At 40.9% G+C, this 22244-nt stretch overlaps 1 protein-coding gene across 5 annotated transcripts in view; it reads left to right on the top strand.

Annotated features, from left to right (window-relative positions):
• FMN1 (formin 1) overlaps nucleotides 1-22244 on the top strand; it is a 406533-nt gene that overhangs the window by 307434 nt on the left and 76855 nt on the right. For all 5 annotated transcript variants that reach the window (XM_032856919.1, XM_032856917.1, XM_032856916.1 and 2 more), the window contains one exon: nucleotides 12875-12967. In XM_032856919.1, the coding sequence (XP_032712810.1) occupies nucleotides 12875-12967 (93 nt within the window). The remainder of the gene's footprint in view (nucleotides 1-12874; nucleotides 12968-22244) is intronic.

The raw sequence follows: 22244 nt of genomic DNA, 5'->3' as shown, positions 1-22244 counted from the left end.
CGGAATCCAACCGCCGGTTTAGGCTGTGTATTTTAAAATAACTTTCCATCCTTTACTTTCTTCTCCTTATGCCTTTCCATCTTTTTTTTCTTTTCTTTTTTTTTTTAAATTTCTTCATGGCTTATCTAGATGTAAATACTCCGCGGAACAGAAAATTATGGTTAATGTGACTAACCCATAGAGGCCGAGTAGGGAACGTGGGCCCGGGGGGTCAGAGACATTGCCGAAGCTTACAGCTATCCTGGTAGAGCCATGTGGAAACAGGTTGCTTTAGGCTAATGGGGCTCATGTATCTTTTTTTTTTTTTTTTTTTGGGGGGGGGGCTCATGTATCTTAATCACTGGTCTCTTTGTAGCCCGAGATTGCCCTGCTGTTGCCTTCAAGACTTACATGTATGAGAGAATCTGTCACTTAATTTTAGTAAAAAATACCATGTGATAAGCATTTGGCTCCAGAGGAGTTTTGTTTTGTTTTGTTTTGTTTTGTTTCTTTCTTTTTTTTTTTATTTAAGCATTTCTACAGGGAAACCAGTTTGGGCAACGAGCAGGATGTAGTGCTTGACCACAAATATAATTTCTGTGAGAATGAGGCCCACTACCAATGGAGCTTTGCTCTGATTCCACCAGCGACATCTTAATTTTCACAGAAGACACTCCTTACTGCAATACTCTGTTGGTTGTCCGAAAATGCAGGTTCTCTCTCCCCTCCACAAATGGCTTGGATTTTAGTCGTGTGTCCAGACCATTTGGTATTGTTGCTTCACAGGTCTGAACCTCTTAAAATAATGTGTTTATAATTATTTAAATGTATATCTCAGAAGTCTGAGTGTTTAATGTAAAAAGGCCTGAAGACTCTCCCCCACCGCTATTCAGATAATTCCACTGGTGCTGGCAATAGTGTAATTTACATTCAAATTAAATGGTGCACAGAGGGCTTGTCCAAAAGGCTGCTTTCGTGCACAGGTCCCAAACCTCACCTCATGTTGTGGTTAATCCCAGAATATTTTATATCAGGGTTTGTATGTCACCAGTTATTGTTACCTTTGAGTAAACTCCCTCAAAGCATGGATGGTCATCTCAGTGTTTCCCATTGTAGAGTGTAATTGCTTCAAATGCAGGGACCACAGCCACTGTATTACAATGACGGGCACAATTGTGGCTTACCTCTGCAAAGTGGGACAGAAGGCACAATTTTATTTTCAAAAATTTCTCTCCTTCATCTTTCCCATTTTGGTATAATCTGTGTTGTACCAAAAGCAGTTTGGTGCCATTCCACTTCTCAAATCTACCCTAAAGAAGCAGTCTTAAACGGAGTAAGATTTTATGGGCACAGATGTGACTTAAAGCCTGAGTGACTATAAGAATAAGGCAGAAGGGACTTTACTGTTCCACTGCGAGGGCACTAATAGATAAACTAGGGTACATCCACTCAATGAAATTTGATATGGCTGTTAAACACAATGCTTGTGAATTCTGTGAAATAATATGAGAAAGTACGTGTTATATCTTTAATAGGAAGAATAATGGTACATAAATTTCTGTATCAAATAAAAGTGTATAAAAATAATATATAAAACCAGTCCTTGTAAAATTATGGACAGGAGTGTGTGATACAGAGGCCAAGACACTTAAAAAAAGGTACCCAAGTATTAAATGGTGACTGTTCTCAGTCATGATGTCTGGAAGGATTCTTTTCCTACTTTTTTGGGGGGTGGGATAAATACTTTTCACATTTCTTTGTGTGTGTGTGTGTTAGCTTCCTAAAACATTTTAGAAGGGACTCGCTGCTCTCCTCCCCAAGATGGGTCCCCTTGTCCTTCTGATCCTTGGGAACTTTGTGTTTGTGGCTGCCTGCCTAAGGCTTCCCAACAATACGGTCTAACTAAGATCAGAACCTTGCTGAATGGGCCTTTTTCTTCCATATAACACAACTTTCTCCATCTATTGCTTAAAATCCCTAGCTTTTTCAATCGAGTCTGAGAAATAAATTTATACTAAGGTGTTAATGAATTCTTCCTTAATAGTGTTTCCTTTTTTTAACTAATATATATTCATGTCTGAAAAGATCCTCTGGAGGTAGCATCTTCAGTTCAAGGCAAAACTTCTGGTGGTGATGATTTTCATGTAAACCATTGGAAGGGATATTTTTAAATAAAAGGATGGATCGCTTAACACCCTATAAATCAAGTCATGCCCAATCCATCTATATTTAGGCCTAGTTATGGGTAGGTGATTAATGAATATTTTTCATACTCATGTCTCACAGACCAAGGCTGTGTCTATAACCACATAATCATCACAGTGTAAATTCTGACTCAGCTGTGATGTTTGACAGGAGGGACTTTTGAATAGTGCTTTAGACAATTTCGTGCAAAGACTGTGGTCGGTGGCCCAGCTTCACAAAGGCTTTCCAAAAGTCCTAAAGCACATTGGCATGTCCTCACTTGGCCCTGTCACTTCTGCTTAAATTTTTTCATGGAGAATACTCATGATCATGGGACATTAAGGTGAATTTGATCTTGGGCAGCCTCCCTCTGTGAAGTGAATCAGCATCATGGGATTCCCCTGGGCTCAAGCTTCCTGGTGGGTTTATTTTTACACAACATTCCTCTGGGGAAAGGGGCACCCACTCTTCATCAGAGTAGCTCTAGACAATATCCCCTTGGATGGAAAGATTTTCTTCATTGCTATTCTTTCTCTAGCTTCACTTCTTAAACAAGTGACTGTGGAATCTGTCTCTATTTACCTCACCCCTCCCCAACTTGGCTTCCTCTTTCTATCCTTCTAATGCTAAAATTGCTTTTGAGAAGACCAGAGACCTCCCTGTTTCTAGAATCAGTGGTCACTTCTCTGTCTTCTCCTTGACTTTTCAACAGCACTGCACAGAGCTGACAGCCCTTTTTTCCTTGCAATGCTGGGATCCTCTCAGATCATGTGACTCCACACCCCTACCTTTCTGTCCAGCTGCTCACGTCTCCTCCACTGCCTGTGTGCCCCAGGGTTTGTCCTGCAAACACTTTTCTGGCTACATTCTTCTATCCCAACCATGCAGCCTAAACTGCAGGCTTTTATATATAATGTGAGTACCTAATTGACATCGCAGACTTAGCATGTCCTAAATAACACTCTTGATTTCCCTCAGATTTACTCACGGCTCTTGCCCTTACTCTGGTCAAGTCTCTAGCCAAATATCCTCATAGTGAGACTTTTCCTGACTGCTGTATTTAAAATGACAAGCCTCCTACTTCTCTGGCACTTTGTAACTTCCTTTCCCCCAATCCGGGTGGTTCCAGTTCCTTGAATCCAGTTCCTTTGAATCAAAATCTAGCCACAGGACACTGAAGATCTGAGAAGGAGAACAGCCCTGTGTCCCTGAGGTCCAGTCAATACTATCTATTACCACTTAACTTATCTCAGGAGACCTGTGCATTCCTGTCATGCTTTAGTTTTACTCATCATATTTCCTCTTTCTGAAACTACTTCCCTCTTCCTTCATTCTCCTTGGCTGACTGGCTAACTCCTCCTGCCCTTTGCAACTGAACTCATAACTTAACTATTTTGGAGAACTGTCCCTGGCCACCACCTCCCAACACCGATCTGAGTTGGAAACCCCTACCCAGAATCCTGTGACACTGGACTATACTACAATTTGTAGGTTTTCTTGTCTGTCTCTTTTTCTAGATTCTTATGAAAATTTTTGGAGGAGAGATGACCAAAAGTTCTGGTTTAATAGTTTTGCCTCTCAACATTTCACATAGTGCCCAGTACAGATACTCAATATTTGTAAGGCATGAATATTTGTGTAATTCGTGTATATGCATAGTAGGGCTGGAAACCACCCTGTCTCCTGTGATCTAAAAACAATTTACTCCAAAATCCCATCTCTGTGGAAAAACAAACCTATCTGTAAGATTTGACAGAGAGAGGACTAGAGGGGTGCATGGGGGAACCTCTACCTCCTTGTAAGGGGTCTTTGCTCTGTGTGTGATCTAAACTCAGTGTAAAATTCAGCCCCTTCTTCAGCATTCACAGCCCATGCTCACAGCAAGCACTGTGAGTTCAGGAGTCTTTACTGAAACTATGTCACCATAGTGAAACTATGAGACCAGATGTCACCAATTCCTTTATTCCTCTCTTGCTATCCTTCTCTGTTTCCATCTCACCTTCTAAAAGAGACCCAAACTCTTCTTTCTCTCTTATTAAAGATAGCATCCCATTTCTCTGAAGCCAGATTCTTAGATAACACCCACCCAAACCCTCATCTGGGGATGGTGAGGTGCTTGGCCCCAAGAATGAATCAAAGATACTTGTTTCCAGTAATAACTATTTCCTGTCTAAGAATTCTGAAGTTAGCTTTTGAGATTGAAAAAAAAAACCAAACTGGTATCTCATATCTGAATGAATGAATGTGAATGAAAATGGCATGATATCTAGTCTGCTTGTGTTTTCTCCAGCCCCTACATCTATCTACCTCGGTTAGACATATACACATAGAGATAGAGATTTTTCATGTATCTGTGTTTATATACAAGTCTGTGTATGTGTGTGTGATACTAGAGCCAAACGCTATCAAGGCACTAAGATCTGTACTGCATGTATATTGTGTAAGACTTCCCTCTACTCATTTGGTAATGTATTCATTATTTAGCAAATTGTCACTGAGTATCTTCTATAGGCTAGACATTATAGTAGATGCTGGGGATACAACAGCATACAAAGTACCCTCCTTCTGCCTAACAAGAGAGATGGCCAGTCATGAAAGTTATAAAGGAGAAGTATACAGTGATATAAGACTGTAACAGAGAAGACCTCCTTAGTATGGAGTAGAGGGTTGAAAAGAAATAGTGATGAGGTGACCTTTGAGCCGAGATCAAAGCAATGACTAACCACTACCTAGGCCTGGTTACTAGCTGTAGAGGAGAATGTCACTGGCAAAGGAAAACACCGATGGTGGGAGGGAACTGATCATATTTGGAAGAACTGGGAGAGGACCATGTGACTGGACCACAGAGTGTGGCCAGAAGAGTAGAGGGAGGCAGGCCATCCAGGGCCAAGGAAGGGCCAATCTGTAGGAGTAATGGAAGGTTTAAGCAGGGGATGGGTATGATCAGATGTATGCTTTATAAAAGATCACTGACTTCATTGTGAGGAGCAAATCAAAGGAGGCAAGGGTAGATGTGGGAAGACCAGGTAAGAAGATACTAAGGCAGCCTGGTGGGGAGTGACAGATTCAAAAGCTCTTTTGGAGGTGAAACCATGGTCTAGACTTGTCACCTTGGGAGTCACAGTCCTAGTGATGGTTACTGCAGTGTTTAGCTTCATGAGATTTTCTCGAAGTAAAGAACATAGCATAACAAGAAAAGAAATGGTAAAGAACTTTCACATGTAATGGTTGAGTACAGAAGGATGAGGCTGCAAAAGAGAGAGGGTGGTGAGAGGTGGGAGGAAGCCAAGGGTGGGGGCACATAGCTAGGGGACTAAGTATTTCGGGAAGACCAAGGGTTCAACGGATTGGAATCCTGCTGGGCAGTGAGCCAAGATGAGATTTGAAAGGGAGGAAAAAAGGCAGAATGGGTAAGATGGGTTCCTTGGTGACATGAGAGCATTTTCTCAGTTTCATCATAGGGGTGAGGTGAATTTTAATGGGTCTGGAAGTACACAGTGAGAAATAGAAAAAGTAAGCCTAAGCAATTCTTAAAAGATGGTTTGGCTGTGAAAGGGATTAGGGTATTTATAACATAATGATTTATTTACTAAACACATAATATCAGGAATGTCAACGTAATTCAAAGAGTCTGTGGGGTGGTTGGTATGGTTCCCTTGTTACTGGAAATGAAAAGAGGAAAGCCATGTACAATGTACTATCTAGCTGGGCTTAGCAGTGTTTGAATATTTCAAACAGGTAAAGAATATTGCAGATAGCATTTTACTGCTCAATACACAAAGGGCTTTTCGTGTACTTTTCATGTAGTCCTCATGAAATTTTACTTATCAAGAAACTAAGAGTCAGGTATTTAATAACTTTCCCAGTCAATAAAGGGTATGGAAAACGAAGAAAAAAATGTATCTTTATTTTTTTTTTTAAGATTTTGTTTATTCATTTGACAGAGACCACAAGTAGAGACAGAGGCAAGCAGAGAGATAGGGGGAAGCAGACTCCTCGCTGAGCAGAGAGCCTGATGCGGGGCATGATCCCAGGACCCCGGGATCATGACCTGAGCTGAAGGCAGAGGCTTTAACCCACTGAGCCACCCAGGCGCCCCCCCCGCCTTTTTTTTTTAAGATTTTGAACAAATGTATCTTTAGATTAAGAGTACTTCAAGGAAGATGATGTTCTGAAGTATTGTTTGTTGATAATGTATGCAGATATTGTAGATATATTCATAAATGTTAAGCATTATTCCATTAAGAAAATACCAAAGCTCTTGTTTGGAATCTTTTTAAAAGTTAACAAATTCTTTAAGTGTCTTGCTAGTATTTATCTGAAGTCTAATTATTTATTAATGGGTCTTTTACTTTGATAACATTTATTGCTACCTTTTGAAGATGAATGTGTTTGATTTCTCAAGTACAGGGGTATTTCAAACTCATTTCCCACTTCAGATCCATGGTTAATAAAGATGACTGTTGAAGACACAGTCACATCTGTGAGTTGAAAAAACACTTTACCCTGCAAAAAAAAAGCACAAGAAGGACATTCTCCACTTAATTGCTCATTACAGTTCCAGTTAAAGACTCAAGAGTTTCTAATTAGCTTTTTTAAAAAAATGGCTTTATTGAGATATAATCACATTCCACATAATTCAGCCATTTAAAAATGTACAATTGAATGATTTTTGGTGTGTTCACAGAGTCATGCTACCATCACCACAGACAATTTTAGAACATTTTCATTACCCCAAAAAGAAACATCATCACCCCCTCAATCTCTCCATCCTTCCTTCCCTGAGCCCTAGGCAACCATGATCTACTTTCAGTCTCTCTTGATTTGCTTATTCTGGTCATTTCATATACATGGAATTATACAATATGCAGTTTTTGTGATGGGCTTCCTTCACTCAGCGTAATGTTCTAATTGGCTTTGGAGGCATAAACCCTGTGTAGGGACGCAAAGCAGCACTGGTGTGTGTCGGCTACATTATTCTGAGGTAACATTCTGACCCAGGTACCAGGTACGTAAGGCCTGTGGTTTCACTCCTAATACCCAGTTGGCCACTCTGGATATGGTTTTTTTCCTGTGGATGAATACAGTCACTATGAGGAATGATTTAGACATAATAATTATATCAGTTGAATTCCTAAACGAAGGGCAAAGAATGAAAACACCTTTGATTACATACATATAGGTTGCCCACACCAGGGTCATTTATGTACAGTAGTCTGATTCAAGCCCAGAAATCTGGCTTTCGGGCCGGGGGCGGTGCTCTTTAATAGAATGTGTCTAGATGTCCCCTATGGAATATAAGCAAGTCTCTTCTAGAGTAGATTTTCTGTATCCCCCACGCCAGGAATTTCTTCTTATACCACTCACTACGTTAAGCCTTAAATGTCCCCCCACCCCTAATATTTAGCTGAGGAACTTGAAATAGGCATTTTTAAAATTTCAATCTTTTTTTTTAAATGGATTTTTTTTTTAAGATTTTACCCATTTATTTGACAGAGATCACAAGTAGGCAGAGAAGCAGGCAGAGAAAGAGGAGGAAGCAGGCTCCCCTCTGAGCAGAGAGCCCGATGTGGGACTTGATCCCAAAACCCTGGGATCATGACCCAAGCCGAAGGCAGAGGCTTTAACCCACTGAGCCACTCAAGCGCCCCTAAAATTTCAATCTTTTATCATTTGTGTTTGACTTAAATCAACATGAAGTCTTCCTTTGTGTAGCCTTAAAGAAAAAAAGTTATGGAAAATAACCATAAAATAGTACACTCTCTTTTCTGCCTACCTTTACTAACCAAAGTTTAAAAATTCTTAATATTTTACTCACTTTATGTATAATTTTCCCCTTCCATAGAAATCCCTGAATTATAGCTGGCCAAAAGCTGTTTTTATTTTACTATTTTAATGCATTGGATTTAATATAATTCCCTAGCCATTCAGTTCAAGGCCAATACCATGAAAAAGAACTGTGTAGGTTTATTGTGCTAATATTGTACTTTTGATCCCTGAATTTTGTCTTTAGTTTCTTTTTTTTTAAGTTTTTTTTTTTTTTTTTACATAAATCACAAGTAGGCAGAGAGGCAGGCAGAGAGAGAAGAAGAAGTAGGCTCCCCACTGAGCAGAGACACCCCCCCACCACGCAGGGCTCAATCCCAGGACCCCGAGACCACAACCCAAGCCGAAGGCAGAGGTTCAACCCACCAAGCCACCCAGGCACCCTTTTTAGTTTCTTTTGATAAAAGTGTGTTTTGGAGTAGAAAACTAAAAGCTCTGTCTGTGTATGTGTGTGTGTGCGCACGCACGTGTGTGTTTCACATGGAAAGCACTAGGAAGGACACTGTACTGTCCTAGTATTACTAAAAAGAGACCCTGCAGTACAGTATGTTAATATGGAAGGTAATGATTCATATTGTTTGCATGCATTTCAAATTACTAGAAAGAGAAATTGCTATGTGCCTTACGCATTAACTAACTGCTGTTGCTGACCTATTCACTGCGATGTTTGAGGACAGAGATTTTAGTCTGTTTTTTGTCACTGATATGTCCTCACTACCAAGTACAAACTGTGGCACACAGTTGGCACACACGGGATTGGTGAATTGATGTATTTGTTGAGTGAATTCCTTGAGGATAAACTCCTCAACCCAACATTCTATGCCCTTCATATCTGACTCTGATTGGTATCTCTCACGAAAACCCCACTGATAATCTTAAAAATCTGCTTAGTCACAGTTCTGTATGTTGCTACAAACATCCTCTATCATGGTCCTTGAAGTTTGGGGCTTTTGGAAAGATGGGCATCTCGTAATACTGAGGGAGAGGTAGAACTTGCACAGAACCACAGAGGGGGTGAGGTAGGAATTAGGTAAGCAGAGAAGAGAGAATTCCAGACTGAAAAAGCAGAGTCCAAATGAATCTCTCCTTTCCTCTAAAACTGTATCCTGGCTCCACTAAGCCCACAGGTCCTTCAACTCAGAGAGAGGAACGTTCCATGTTCGAGAAACTGCCCATGTACATTTGAGCAATTCAACATGTCTTGGGTTTTGATTAATTCTATCTGGGCCTTGCCTCTTTTTTTTTTTTTTTAAGATTTTATTTATTTATTTGAGAGAGAGACAGTGAGAGAGAGCATGAACGAAGAGAAGGTCAGACGGAGAAGCAGACTCCCTGTGGAGCTGGGAGCCCGATGAGGGTCTCGATCCCGGGATTCCGGGATCATGACCTGAGCTGAAGGCAGTCGTCCTACCAACTGAGCTACCCAGGCGTCCCTGGGCCTTGCCTCTTTATCCTTGTAACCTAACCGTGCTCATTAAGCGGCTCCAACAAACTTTATTCCTTGTTCATAGAGGTCAAAAACAAAAAAAGCAGACAACCACCTATAGCTGTAACAGTCTAATACCTGAAATGTTAAAACACTCAAGGCCTTATCTTTCACTAAAATGCTTCACAAGCACTTAACTTTTCAATGAGTTAAAATACCTCTCTCAAATCTAGTATCCATTATTCCATTATGTTTTGGTTTCCCATATTTAATATATCTCTCATAATGACTGTTTAGTAGCTAACTTCAGGGATCAATATATTTTTAATTCTGCCAAAAATGTAGTAGGTAACAAGAAAGCAAATGTTGGTGACTTTGGCTTTCAACACTGGAACTCCTGGCACAGCCTGCGTGCAAGGCAGCCTTGGTGGTCTGGTGACATTGAATACGCGCCCTCGGGTTGGACAATAAAAAACGGTTCTGGATTTGCCAGCGATCTCTCTCCTTTGTGTACTGCGGGTCTCCGGTGTCATCAGTAATTAGTCTTCAGGTCTCCCATTGGTCTGCCAGAAAGCCTCTCGGATTTGCCGCATGCTTAAGTGGGAGCGGGCGAGTTGCCTGTCCACTGGAACTTTCGACTGTGCAGAGACCATCTGGTGGGTCGGTCAGAGGGCAGCCCTCTGCTCTGATCCCAGAGAGAAGTTTCATTCTAACAGGCCACGTGGGAGGCTGGGCTTGTCAGGGTGCAGAGAGGACCTCTCAGCCCAACAGGGGAGATGCTCTGGTGCGCGCTGGCTTCAGGTCCTGATTTCAGAACAGCAAGGCTCAGCCACCCAGGGCTCTTGCTTCATCCCTCATTCGTTGTTCTCAGAGTTTCTTCAGTGAATCCTAACAGTGGGTGGTACAACTTTAGCAAGGGAACAGAAAGCATTATCTCTGTGTTCAAAGCAGGAGATTTGCACGGGGGGGCGGCACTTTTCTGTAAATACGGTGCATGGCCTTTGTAGTTGCTGGTTCTCAGCCGTGACTCCCTTGCCGTTCTGGTTGGGGTGTGTTTCCTAACCAATTATACTAAATCATAAAAATAACAGATAATCTTTATGGGGCCCCTTGCCAGTGCTAGGCATTGCGCAAACCATTTTATGTGTGTCATCTCACTTAATTCTGATTTCCTATCAGTCAGGGGGTCTCCATCTTGCTGATGAGAGAGACAAGCCACAGCCCACCTGAGCCCGATACGACTCTTGGTCCGAGCACAAGCCCTTTACCATACCACCCTAGGGCCTCAATAAAATCTGAGCTATTTGACGCACCCCACGGGCTCTGTCACCATAGCCAGGACAAAGGGAGAGCCACAATGATCAACTTTTTAATTCAGGTAGAAGTGAAGGTTTTGCTTTTGTTATTGGGAAAACAAGATCTGACTTTGGCTTTGCTTTGGCTAGGGAGAAGCGACCTCCAAGAAATCATTGTAATGGGCTCAGTTATGTCCTCTTACTGAAGTACAGGCAGGCCTCACCATATATTTATGTTTATGCAAAATAGTTCTCTGTAAGTGGAACTGTTGGTATTTGAATGTAGTAGAGGGCTTGTTAAAGGATTTAAAAGATTCTCCCAATTCATGTTGTAAGAAATTCCTGCTTTGTTTTAAACATGGCTACCTGTGTTCTCAGAATCATAGCTGGATATCATCAGGAAGGTTCATGTGTCTGTGAAAGTTCATGGAAAAAAATGCCAATTCTTGAAAGTAGACATCTTCCACAGTTTTTTTGACCAATCTCCTGCTTCTAGGCCTACCCTCCGAATGACCCAATGTGGAAGATCATCTTGGCTACTTTGCTTGTGCCTTGCGCCATTAAGAAGTAGATGTTTTGGGAGGTCTTTAGAAAACACTGAACCCTTTCAAATGAGCTTAGGACAATCACATCGATTCAGAGTGGAGACTGGGACCCTTGTTGTACCTCTCCTAGAAAGGGAGGAAGGCGGGGAAAGATGAGGAGGTCACACTGCATTCCTGGAAAGCCCACTCTCAGTTTGGGTCAACACTGCTAAATTTTTTTAACCTTCCTTCGCATAAGAATGTAGTTAAGATGAGGAAATCACATGCTTTTGGCCGGATGTGCATGGAACTCTCTAGAGAAGTTTGGGAACAAGTTAATAAAACCTGCATGGTGGCTTCACAGGGATTAATATGAATACACAAATAAATATGATTAAAGGCAAAGCATAAATATGATACAGCAGGTACTAGAGAAATTTAAAGGCTGCAAAAACTTTGGAAACTAAAGGACTTCATGGTGGTGGCAGCATGTCAGAGAGGGTTTTTAGGATGAGTGGAACTTTGTCAAATGCAGTGTAGGTATATATGTGATATGAGCAGATTGGGCAGAGAACCACACGGATGCAGATGTGGAAGTGGGAATGTTGGCTGACGTTATTTAGAAAAGTGGCAGAATTTTGGCTTAGTTGGTCAAATTTATGTGGGAAATAGAAGTGAAAGGTAGAAATGGTACCCTGACATAAAGGGCCCGGAGTTTGAATTTAATTAGCAAAGAGCACCCACTCATAATTTTATCTCATCTTGTATCTTCTCTACTTTGCTTTTAGGGAACGAATTTGCCTTGTAATTCACACAGACCAAACAAAACTTAACAAGCCTTAGAGTTCACCCTTGATCTTATCTCCCCAGCAAAAAGATCATACTTGCCACTCTTGCCCATCTCCGTAAATGGCATTTCCAGCCATTCCCACTGTGATGGGGAACTGTGGGTTAGGGTGGTTTCCATATCACCAAATCAGAACTGTCTGATTTGAAGGGGGCGTGGTTGTAAAAAAAAAAAGCACTGTATTCTAAGTTACATATTATAGCTGAGAAATTTATCAGTGTGTTTATAAATTCTCTCTGAAGTAAATCACATGGAAAACAATTTCACATGTGTTAGGGGAGTGTTAATGGGAAGGGTGGGAGAATGGAAAGCAGAATGAGGGCTTCCCTGGACTGGGCTTGGCCCTCCTCCTGGCATGTGGGTGGCTCCAGGCAATTCGGATGCCTGGGAATTGCTGCAAAATCTATTTCAAGCTCTGTTTCTGGAGTATGGATCTGAAGAGGATCAGGGCCTTTAATTCCCCGGAATTCTGTAGTTTTTTCCTCCCTTAATTTTGGAGAGACCAAAAGCATAATACTTTTCCTGTCCCAAGTCAGAGCTTTCTCTGCATCTCTGAAAGGAAAGTTGAAGGTGGTGCATTTCTTTGTTCCCGAAGAGAGGTGTGGAGTGAACTCACTATATTTGTGTGTGTGTTTGTATGTGTTGTGTCTGTTTTTGTTTTTTTCCCTTGGAATTAAGATAAATCATGACCGATAAGGATTTTGCACAATTAATCCTGCAGAGCATAACACAAAGCAGCAGCTCAGCAAATACATGTTCTTAAGCAAATCTAATTCCAAACTTCCCTTCACAGCCAGTGAGAAACAGATGATCGTGGTATGCAAGGAGTCACCAAAGGAGTACCTCCAGCCCTTCAAGGACAAGCTAGAAGAGTTCTTCCAGAAAGGTAAGGGATGGCATCAGCAGCACATACATGAAACTCGGATCTTTCCCTGAGGCCCATGACCGCTTTCATCTCTGCTGACCACCAGCAGTTGTGCTGATTCCACCAGTCCACCTTCCCACCATGGTTCTGTACTCAGTGTAGATAGAATTGTCCCACTATTTCCATATCATCTTTCAAATCCTTCTTAATATGTCAAATCCTTTAACATTACTCTGGTTCTTATAAATCTTTTAAGGGAAGACTTTTACTCTGTCTCTTCATGGAGCCCCGGGGGATTCTCAGTACATGTTACCTGACACACGAATAGGTTCAGAGCTGATACAGTCATGCCTTTCAGGTTTGCGGTCAACCTGAGCAGGTGGATGGTGATCCCAACCCTGGTTTACATTGTAGCATCTTGGAAACTTGCGTCGTATTTTTTTATTCCTTTTCTGAATGGAAAATTGGGGCCAGGAGAATGTCACACATCCAGTCATTTGGCAGTCATTAGCCTTTTGGGGTTGGTAGACGCAAGAGACCACTTACTTACCGCATTGACACGCTTATTAGAAATCTTATGAAGTTGGGTTCTTCCTCCATGATTTTGGCAAGAATAGGGAACTTTGGTTGATTTCTGTTAGTGACCATGGAAGTTTAATGCCCGTTGGTTATTCCCTATTCTGATTTCTCAATCCACTTTACGCTGTGAAACAAAATAAGTGTGCGGCACAAACTTGTAGTTATAAAATAAGTAAGTTGTGGGAATGTATTGTCCAGCATGGTGACTGTCGTTAATAATACTGTATTGTATATTTGAAAGTTGCTAAGACAGTAGATCTTCAAAGTCCTCATCACAAGAAAACAATGTTGCAACTATGTGTGGTGATGGATGTTAACTACACTTACTGTGATGATCATTTTGCAATATATACATAAATGATTGTGTTGTACACCTGAAACTAATATGTTATACATCAATTATATCAATAAAAAAAAGCATGGGGTAGTTAGAGGAAGCTTATGTGTTTGCTAGAAAGTCAGAGGAAAGACATGTAGGAACCTTTGGGGAGGTACCAACATGCTCTTTCTATTTATTAATAAGGCCGCATGATACCACATCATCCACAAAAGACCATTTAAAGAGAATGAATCCATAAAGTATGGCCAAACCACCTTGGGAATTGGCAGGAAGATTCCCAGTCCATGAATCAGAGGAACTCTGTTCCAGCTGTTGTTTGGCACAGAGATCATTGTTCCCTCCTCCTTGATGAGTGCTTGTTTGTGTTGAGGCGGAAGTCAGGAGTTCTCTCTTGGCCATTGCTGAACCTGTTGGATGTTGGATGTTGAACTGTTGGATGATGGAAGCAGTGTCATCCAACAAACTGCCATCCTAAGAGCAGTGATTCTATCCCTTGTATGTTATGTGACTAAGATTAGGTATGTTTTCTATGTGATTTGTTGAAGTAGATGCATTGTTTTAGGGTCATGCCATGTGAATGTAACTAAAATGGCCTGAAGAAAAAGCATGAAGGATTTCCTTTTGCTGAGCCCCGAATTAATCATTTCTGCTTTTGGCCTATGTAGAATTAACTTGAAATGAAGCTCATATGTACTTAGATTTTGTTTTTATTCTCGTTATTATTCTACGTCTGGAAAATTCTATGCTGCATGTATGTAGGTGTTACCGGCCTGTATACTATAACGGCCTTATCCTCCTTTCTCTTGGAACCAGCTAGCATCTTAAAACTTCTATTGCGAATCTTAATTTTTGTTGTTGTTGGAGAAAGAGAAAGTACAAACAGATTTAGACCCTTGAAAATCTTCAGTGCCTTAGAAAAGGAATTTGCAAATCCCTGTTTGGGGTTATGTGTTTGCTCCTTCTCTGTTAGGTTTCTCAAGAAACTTCTGGTCTGTTCTGACAGAGGAAATTGAGTGGAGGCAAACTGGACCATATGTCAGAAAGGCAAGGCTGTGGCCACAGTAAGATGTTCTAGGAAAACCAGTGATTCTCAATCCTGTCTGTAGGCTAGAATCACCTGGGGGAGAGTTTTTAAAATATTTTGATACCCAGGCTGCACTCCAGACCTTCCATCAGCATCTCTGGGGGGGTGGGACCAGGCTTTAGCATTATTGACTTACTCCCCAGGTGATTTCAGTGTGCAGCCCAGGTTGAGAACCCTTTGCTGTCCAGCTTAGGTCACCATCAATGTATCTTCAAAGATGTTTATTCAGGGGCGCCTGGCTGGCTTAGTCAGTAGAGCATGACTCTTACTCTCAGGGTTGTGAGTTCAAGCCCCACATTGGGCATGGAGCCTATTTAAACTAAAAAAAAAAAAATGTTTATTCAAGAGCCTGCTGTACCTCAGGCACTCCTTGTTCCTCTCTCACGAATAGTCTTACTGAGAAAAGATTGCCAACTGAATAAAGGAGTCCGTTCTCCCTGAACCAATGCAGTGAAAGGAAATCAGAAAGGACTTTAGAAATAACCTGAAATCACGAACAGCTAAAGCAAAGCTCAGAAAGAATCTAAATGAAAGCTACCATTTGCACAGAATTTTAAAATACAAAAATAAAATGTAATACCATTGGAATCTTAAATATTCCTAATATCGTGTGGTGAAGAGAACCACTGTTGGAATAGCCCATCACTGTCATCTTATTGGTCAAAATTCAGTTGGCCAAAATCAGTCTAGAATTGTGCTGTCCAATACAAATGGCAGGCACTAGCCACATGAAGATGTTGAGCTGATTTTTTATGTTGATTACACAGTAAAATGATATTTTAAATATACTGGGTTTTAAAATAAGATATTATTATTAATCTCAATTTATCTGACTCTTATAGTTTTTAAGCATGGCTACTAATGTAAGATGATGTATGTGGCTCATAATATATTTCTTTTGGTCAATACTTGTCTAGACACATGGTTTCTTGGCCTTTCTCATCTCATTCCTTCACTCCCCTCTTCTCTTTCTTGCTCAGCTTGAAGCCTCAGTTATTGGAATGCAGTTTCCGGAGTTAGCCCTCCCCACTTTTGCTCTGGTCCTGGCCATTGTTGGGCTCATGGGTGGGGGTGGGTGCTTAACTGAAGGAGATGACAGCCCACTACTTCATCTAGCTGCTCCCCTGTGGCGCAACAGGTGGGGCTCTGCCTTGTTGCAGCACATGCAAATGGCTGCTGTAGCGTTCTAAGGAGTAGCACCTTTTCTGTGTGGATGTTTCACTGAAGGACGAACTTTCTTCCCACCATAAATATGCAGTATAATACAACAATTATACAGTTTTAAGTATAGGATCTCTAAATATGCCGTTCATTTTAAGTCTATGTCTAAATATGCTGTTCGTTTTAAGAAACATCATTATGACAAGGGCTACTAAGAAAGAAAAATTGCTGGCAGTTAAACCACAACGTGTCATAAATGATAAGATGTACCACCAAAAGCAGGTGCTAAGATCTGAACATTCCATCAAGTTTGAAGTTGATGTAATATGGTGACATAATGAGGCGTATAGAATGAGGGAGGAGGAATGCCTAACACTTCCAGGTAAGTCAGGGAAGACTTGAAACAAAGATGTTTTTGCTCAGATTTGACCCCCCCAAAAAAAAATAAATAGATAAAAGCCAAGATACTGATAATGATGGCAGTGACTGCGGATCAGTGGGTGATCACTCACATTTGCAGAACGCTGCCGTACCGCAGATACAGTGGGGAGAAGATCTTCTTTCTTATTCAGTCCTCGTGACAGTCTCTAGAATCAGCACTATGATCCCCCTGTTGTACAGACGAGGAAATTGAAGACTAGGAATCCTCAGCCAGCAGGTTCTGAAGGGCACTGCAGGCAGAGGAAAACACGGCAAATCTCAGGATGAAAGACATGAAGTATCTGGGGGAATGGCAAGAGACGTGGCGTGGCTAGATCACAGGGCATAGGGGAAGAATACAAGACCAAAAAGCCGAGGAGAGTCACAATAGGACTTGCTAAACAGTCTGAACTTTGCCTTGTAGGCAACAGGGAGCCTTTGAAAAGTACCATGTATGGGAGTGACACGGTCACACTGAGTTTGTTTTGTTTTGGTGCATGGGATCCTTTGCCTTTGTGTTGTTAAGAAGTGCGTTATAACCAAGAGCAATATGAAGGAGTTGGGATAGTAAAAGGCAGGGAGGGTGTCTATCAATTTATTCTACAGTAGTCCAGGCAAATGATGGTAAGAGCAAAAGCAGTCCAAGAAAAATAACAAGGAAGCTTTTAGGAGTTACAGGATGAGATAACCCCAATTGAAGTACAGAAACAGGAGAAAAGGATTACTCCCCCTTTTTCTTGTTTCAATAACTGGCTTGATACTGACAAGGAGAACCAGATTTGGGATGGAAAGCAATGCAGTAAACTTTGAACACATTGATTTGACATACAAATAAGATACCCTGGTAGAGACATTAAGTTCATGGGAGAGTCCTGAATGAGACTACAGTATCATAGAGGGTAGAAGTTCGAGTCATAGAAATGAATGAGAAAGCCCACAGAAAGGGTGTCAAATGAGAACTTCCAGTAGTCCTAGAGTTTCTAAGCACAGGACATAATATAATAACCCTAATTGAGAAAAGATACTTCCATTCTTTTGTAATATTTGAGTATTTGGCAGGAAAGCCAGTTTTCTATTAGAAGTCTTATCATTGAGAAAGTCTTAAGCAATTGAGCTCTTTATTCCCGAGAAGTCACACACATGCATGGTGACTCAGGGGATTCATAGTTCAGCTAATTTTTGTATAAGCTGCAATTCAGTTCTTCTAACAATCGTGATGGTTTCATTTTTCTCTTGTAAATCATATCCTGTTGCCACACTCAAGTGGAGAGGGTGTGTTTGTCTTTGTGTTGTCCTGCCCTTCTCAAAATGCCCTTAAATGTGACTTGACCAAACTCTGGTACTCGTTCTTAACTCATTTCATTTCCTGGACAGAATAGAAAGTAATTTTAATGCCTCCATCTTCCAGAGGTACAATCCATGGGATCAGGGCCTTTCCCCTTGCGTGGTTTTTCTTTCCCACAGTAGGCTCTTGTTGATTCCAATTTACAGCTCAGTTCAGAGTAACCTTGTACAGGCGTTATTTGAGCTCATGTTTTCCCACCCTCAGATCAAACATACTCATAATGATATGGCCTTCAAAACTGTGATGCTCACATTAAAAGTCCCCATAAACATGGCAGGGATCCTGTAATTGAAAGAAGGCGCAGAGCAACTGATTAGATCCCAGGTAGAGATCTTGTAGGTGGTCTTTGCATGCTATTAAATTGGTCATTTGTATTTATAGCTTTGGCAGGGAGGGCTGGAACCTAAACCGGGGCTAAGACCAGTAAGCCCTCTCCCGCACTTGGCCCCATCTCCTTCTGCATCAGTTTTAGCTGGCATCCACCAGTGGAACCAAATCCCAGTGAAGCTGAATGAGCCATACTAGTCCTAGTTCCTCAAACTATCCTCCAGGGTTCTTTGACCAGATGAGATTGACATGTTCTTTACGTCAAGAAACTTTCCTAAAAAATAAATAAATTTACAGAACTAAAAAACAGGCAAAACAACAACTCTAATTTCCCCATACCGAATGCAAAAAGGATTACCTAAGTAGCTGACTGCTCATGACCGCTGAGATTGGTCCCGCATTCACTCTCTCATCCTGACATAATGGAAGCAGGCTCAGCCTGGCCCATATTCGGTGTTAATAATTATTTGTGGAGTTAGTGAACAAACACCCTGAATCTTATAAGATGCCTGGAGGCTATTTTTCCCCCCCTGTGAGTTTCCTGTTCAAATTCTTTCAAAACTTGTAAATCATGCCAGAATCTGGGGAGATGCACTTTTGGTCTATAATGCACATCTGTGATCAAACCTCCTAGATACCAAAATATCTTTCTATGTCCCAAATGTGCATATAATCCCTTCTTAATAAATACTTGGGTTAGTTTGACAAGGTCCATCATTGAACCTTAAACTGTAGACTAATCTCTTCAGCCCCAGCATATTCAGGCATTAAGCTTACAGGGAAAAGGAAGGACCAATGATCTGGACAGTATAACCTGTGAGAAACAGTAATTCTTACATCCTTTACAGAGTTCCTAGCCAGGGGAACGTGCACTGTGTGTGGGACAAACCATCTTCTTGCACACCTCACTTTCAAAAAAAAGACGAGCAGGACTGTCTCCAAATAACAACAAATGGTCAAGAATTAAGATAGTCTGTTGTGATTTCAGGGTCACTGAAGTAAAACAGCAGTAATCTTTGGAAAGTGGAGCTACTATTTTATCAAAGATTTATTAAGTAGAGTCTTTTCTGAAAGAGTTAGTTTGAATCAGTTTACTTTGTTGTTCTTTTTTTCTTCCCTAAAATTTCTACAAAGAGCACAATTCTGCCCCCCAATCCCAAAGTTAGTATCTCTCTCCCTCTCTCCACTTCCTTTCTCTCTTTCCTCCCTACTCAAACCCCTTTATGTCTTTAATTTACTCAGTTTTTCATTTTTGGCCAAACGCCTAATAAATTGTCTCTCTAAAAATTCTAGTTCTCTTTTTCTTTTCATTTCTCTCCAATGATAATTTGGCAAGAAGAAGAAAAATGTCTAAATTTTGTGTGGGTATAAAACTGATATAAATACTTGGAAGAGATTATATCCACCTACCCCCACCCCCAAAGAAAGAAAACTACAGATCGATCTCACTCTAGTTTTAAATTTTTAAATACAACAACATACTTCATGATCAAGAGAGTTTATTCCCGAATGTAAAGATGACAGGACATTGGGAAGTCTATTAAGATAACTCATCACTGTTAATAGCTCAGCAATAAAACACCTATGATCATCTCTTTAGATGCTATTATATCCATTATATCTATCTATTATATCTATATGATATCTATTATATCAGATTCACAACTCATATCATAGACAAAAGATCCGTGTACGTAATATATAAGAGCTCCAAGATGTTGTTAAGAAACAAGACCAACATTCAAAACAAAGGCAGTAATATGAACAGTGACAGAAACTACTCTTCAAATGCATGAGAAGATGCCATTCTCAAAATAAAAGAAGTACAAAAGAAATTCCATTGAAATTCCATTTTCCATTAATAAGATTGGCAAAATTACTTAAGTTTGATAATGAGCTCCATTGGTGCTGTGGTGCCGTAAACCCCTGTCCTCCATCGTTTGTGGAAGTATGAACTGTTAAAGTCCGTGGGCAGATCTTTTTAGCAGTATCTACTAGTTACATATGCACATGCCTTTTGACTTGTCAGAAGCAAACCCTCAGATGGTTACACATGCAAAGTGATTCCTATACCATGCTACTTATTGAGACATTGTTGGTAGTAGCACAAAATTGGTGACAACCTCAATGATGATCAGTAAGGAAATTGTCAAGTTACAGTACTTCCACACGATGGAATACTAAGCGTCTGCTTTTAAAAATGAGGAAAGTCTTTATGCATTGACATGGAAGAATCTCTAAGGTGTGTTTTAAGTGGAAAACAAGGATCAGAAAAGTAGGCATATTGCCATTTTGAGTAAAGAAGAAGAAGAAAAATGGATACTATTTGACAAAAATCTTAGCAGACAAATAGGAAACTAATCTGGGGCTGATATTTAGCTGGTTCTTACCATATCAAACATGCAGGTTGTCTGTCCTAACGTTTAGTTGGTACCAAGGCTGTTGTTAAATAAACAGTTTGAATATTACCCCTGAAAATGACCAGATGGGTTCATTATGGAGTGGGTAGAAAATGGATGGATGGAGTTCAGAAAAGATACAGACTTTTCATAAATCTTTTAATCAATATGTACCTCTTCAAAAAATTAAACAACTAATTTTTTAAAACAACGTTCTGTGGTACTTTGCACTTACGTTTTTTTTTCTTTCAAGACTGCTTCTCCTTTCAGGTTTTCCCACTGTGGTACCAATTGAGGTCCCTTAACCTGCTGAACCTAGCCCTTTGTGTTCAGTTTCCAAGGAATTAGAAATTAAATGCTGTGATTCACAGACTCTTTCTCTCCACTGAAGACTAGACTAGACCACCTAGAAGGAAATTTGAGGAAGGTCTTTTTGTATTTTCCTTCTCCTTGGCTTTCCTAAGGGTCTCCTCCTCAACACCCTTCCACTGCAACTCTGGACAGTGGAGTCCTCCCTGTGTGTGTCTGAGCGCACGCACACACACACACACACACACACACACACGTACACACACACACTAAAGTCTCTCTCAAGTGCTTTGGTCTGAATGTAAATTGCCATCACTCATTTCACTCACACTCTTATGATGGCTCTAACTACAATGTCCATGAAGAGGCCTCTTTGCTCAGATATGTAAGGCGTTTTACTTTTCCCTCATCTTTTGTCTCCTGTTTCCATCGTCCTGTTCTCCATTACATTGGGTCCTCTTACCTCACCATTAGATAGATATCTTAGGTCTTTCGATGAACTCTTTCCTGAACATACAGTGAGAGTGTAGGGATCTCCATTTCAGATTACCCTCACAGAGGCCACCATCTAAACCTAACCACAGGGTAGTGCCAGTTCTCACTCATTTCTATCTTAAGGTGATTTTCAGGATCGAAACTCTCCTAAGGATGCATGTTACTTTAAGCCTTACTGGTAATTTTTGAAAGCAAGGCTTTGTCTGCTGTTTTTAAGCAGTGTCTCATGACTATGTATTAGTGGGAGAAAGGTGGTTGGTGGTTTGGTTTGCAGCGAAGGGTAGGATGAGTACTACTAACTCTTCCTGGGTCTTCTCTAGAGCGGCAGCCGTATAGACAGACATGAGCCTGCGTGCGTGCGTGCGTGCCGGCTGCAACAGCTCCAAACTTCGGAGATCAAACTGCTGTGTCGTATGACCTTTAGGCATTAATAAATACAATCTGTTATTTTTAGAGCGTAATAATTATCCCACCCCTGACTGCTGTGAGAAACACCAGTTGGTTGAAAGTTTCCCTCAAGTGTTCATTTCAGAGGGAGCTTGGAGGATGCTTCTTGACTTCAACATTTGAAACTCAAGGCTTCAAGTTAATCCCCACGGCAGTTCTTTGAAGCTAACTTTGTTATTACTGACTTTCCGGATAAGGAAACCGTGAGGATTTCGGTAACTTACTCAAGTTCAGTGTGATCTCAGTCCCGCGATTGGCACTATGCCATACTAATAACTTGGAAAATCACTTATTTTCCTCTGGGTCCCAGGACTGTTGCGGGTAACCAGAAATAACTATTTTCTCTCACCATCTAAAGGGGAAAAATAGGAAAAGAGCAGACTTGCCTGCCA

Source organism: Lontra canadensis, unplaced genomic scaffold (assembly GCF_010015895.1).
Source record: "Lontra canadensis isolate GAN:19392208 unplaced genomic scaffold, GSC_riverotter_1.0 scaffold12, whole genome shotgun sequence".
NCBI classification, from domain to species: domain Eukaryota; kingdom Metazoa; phylum Chordata; class Mammalia; order Carnivora; family Mustelidae; genus Lontra; species Lontra canadensis.
The sequence above is the reverse complement of the archived record's forward strand: the minus strand, read 5'-3'. Positions and strand labels throughout refer to the sequence as shown.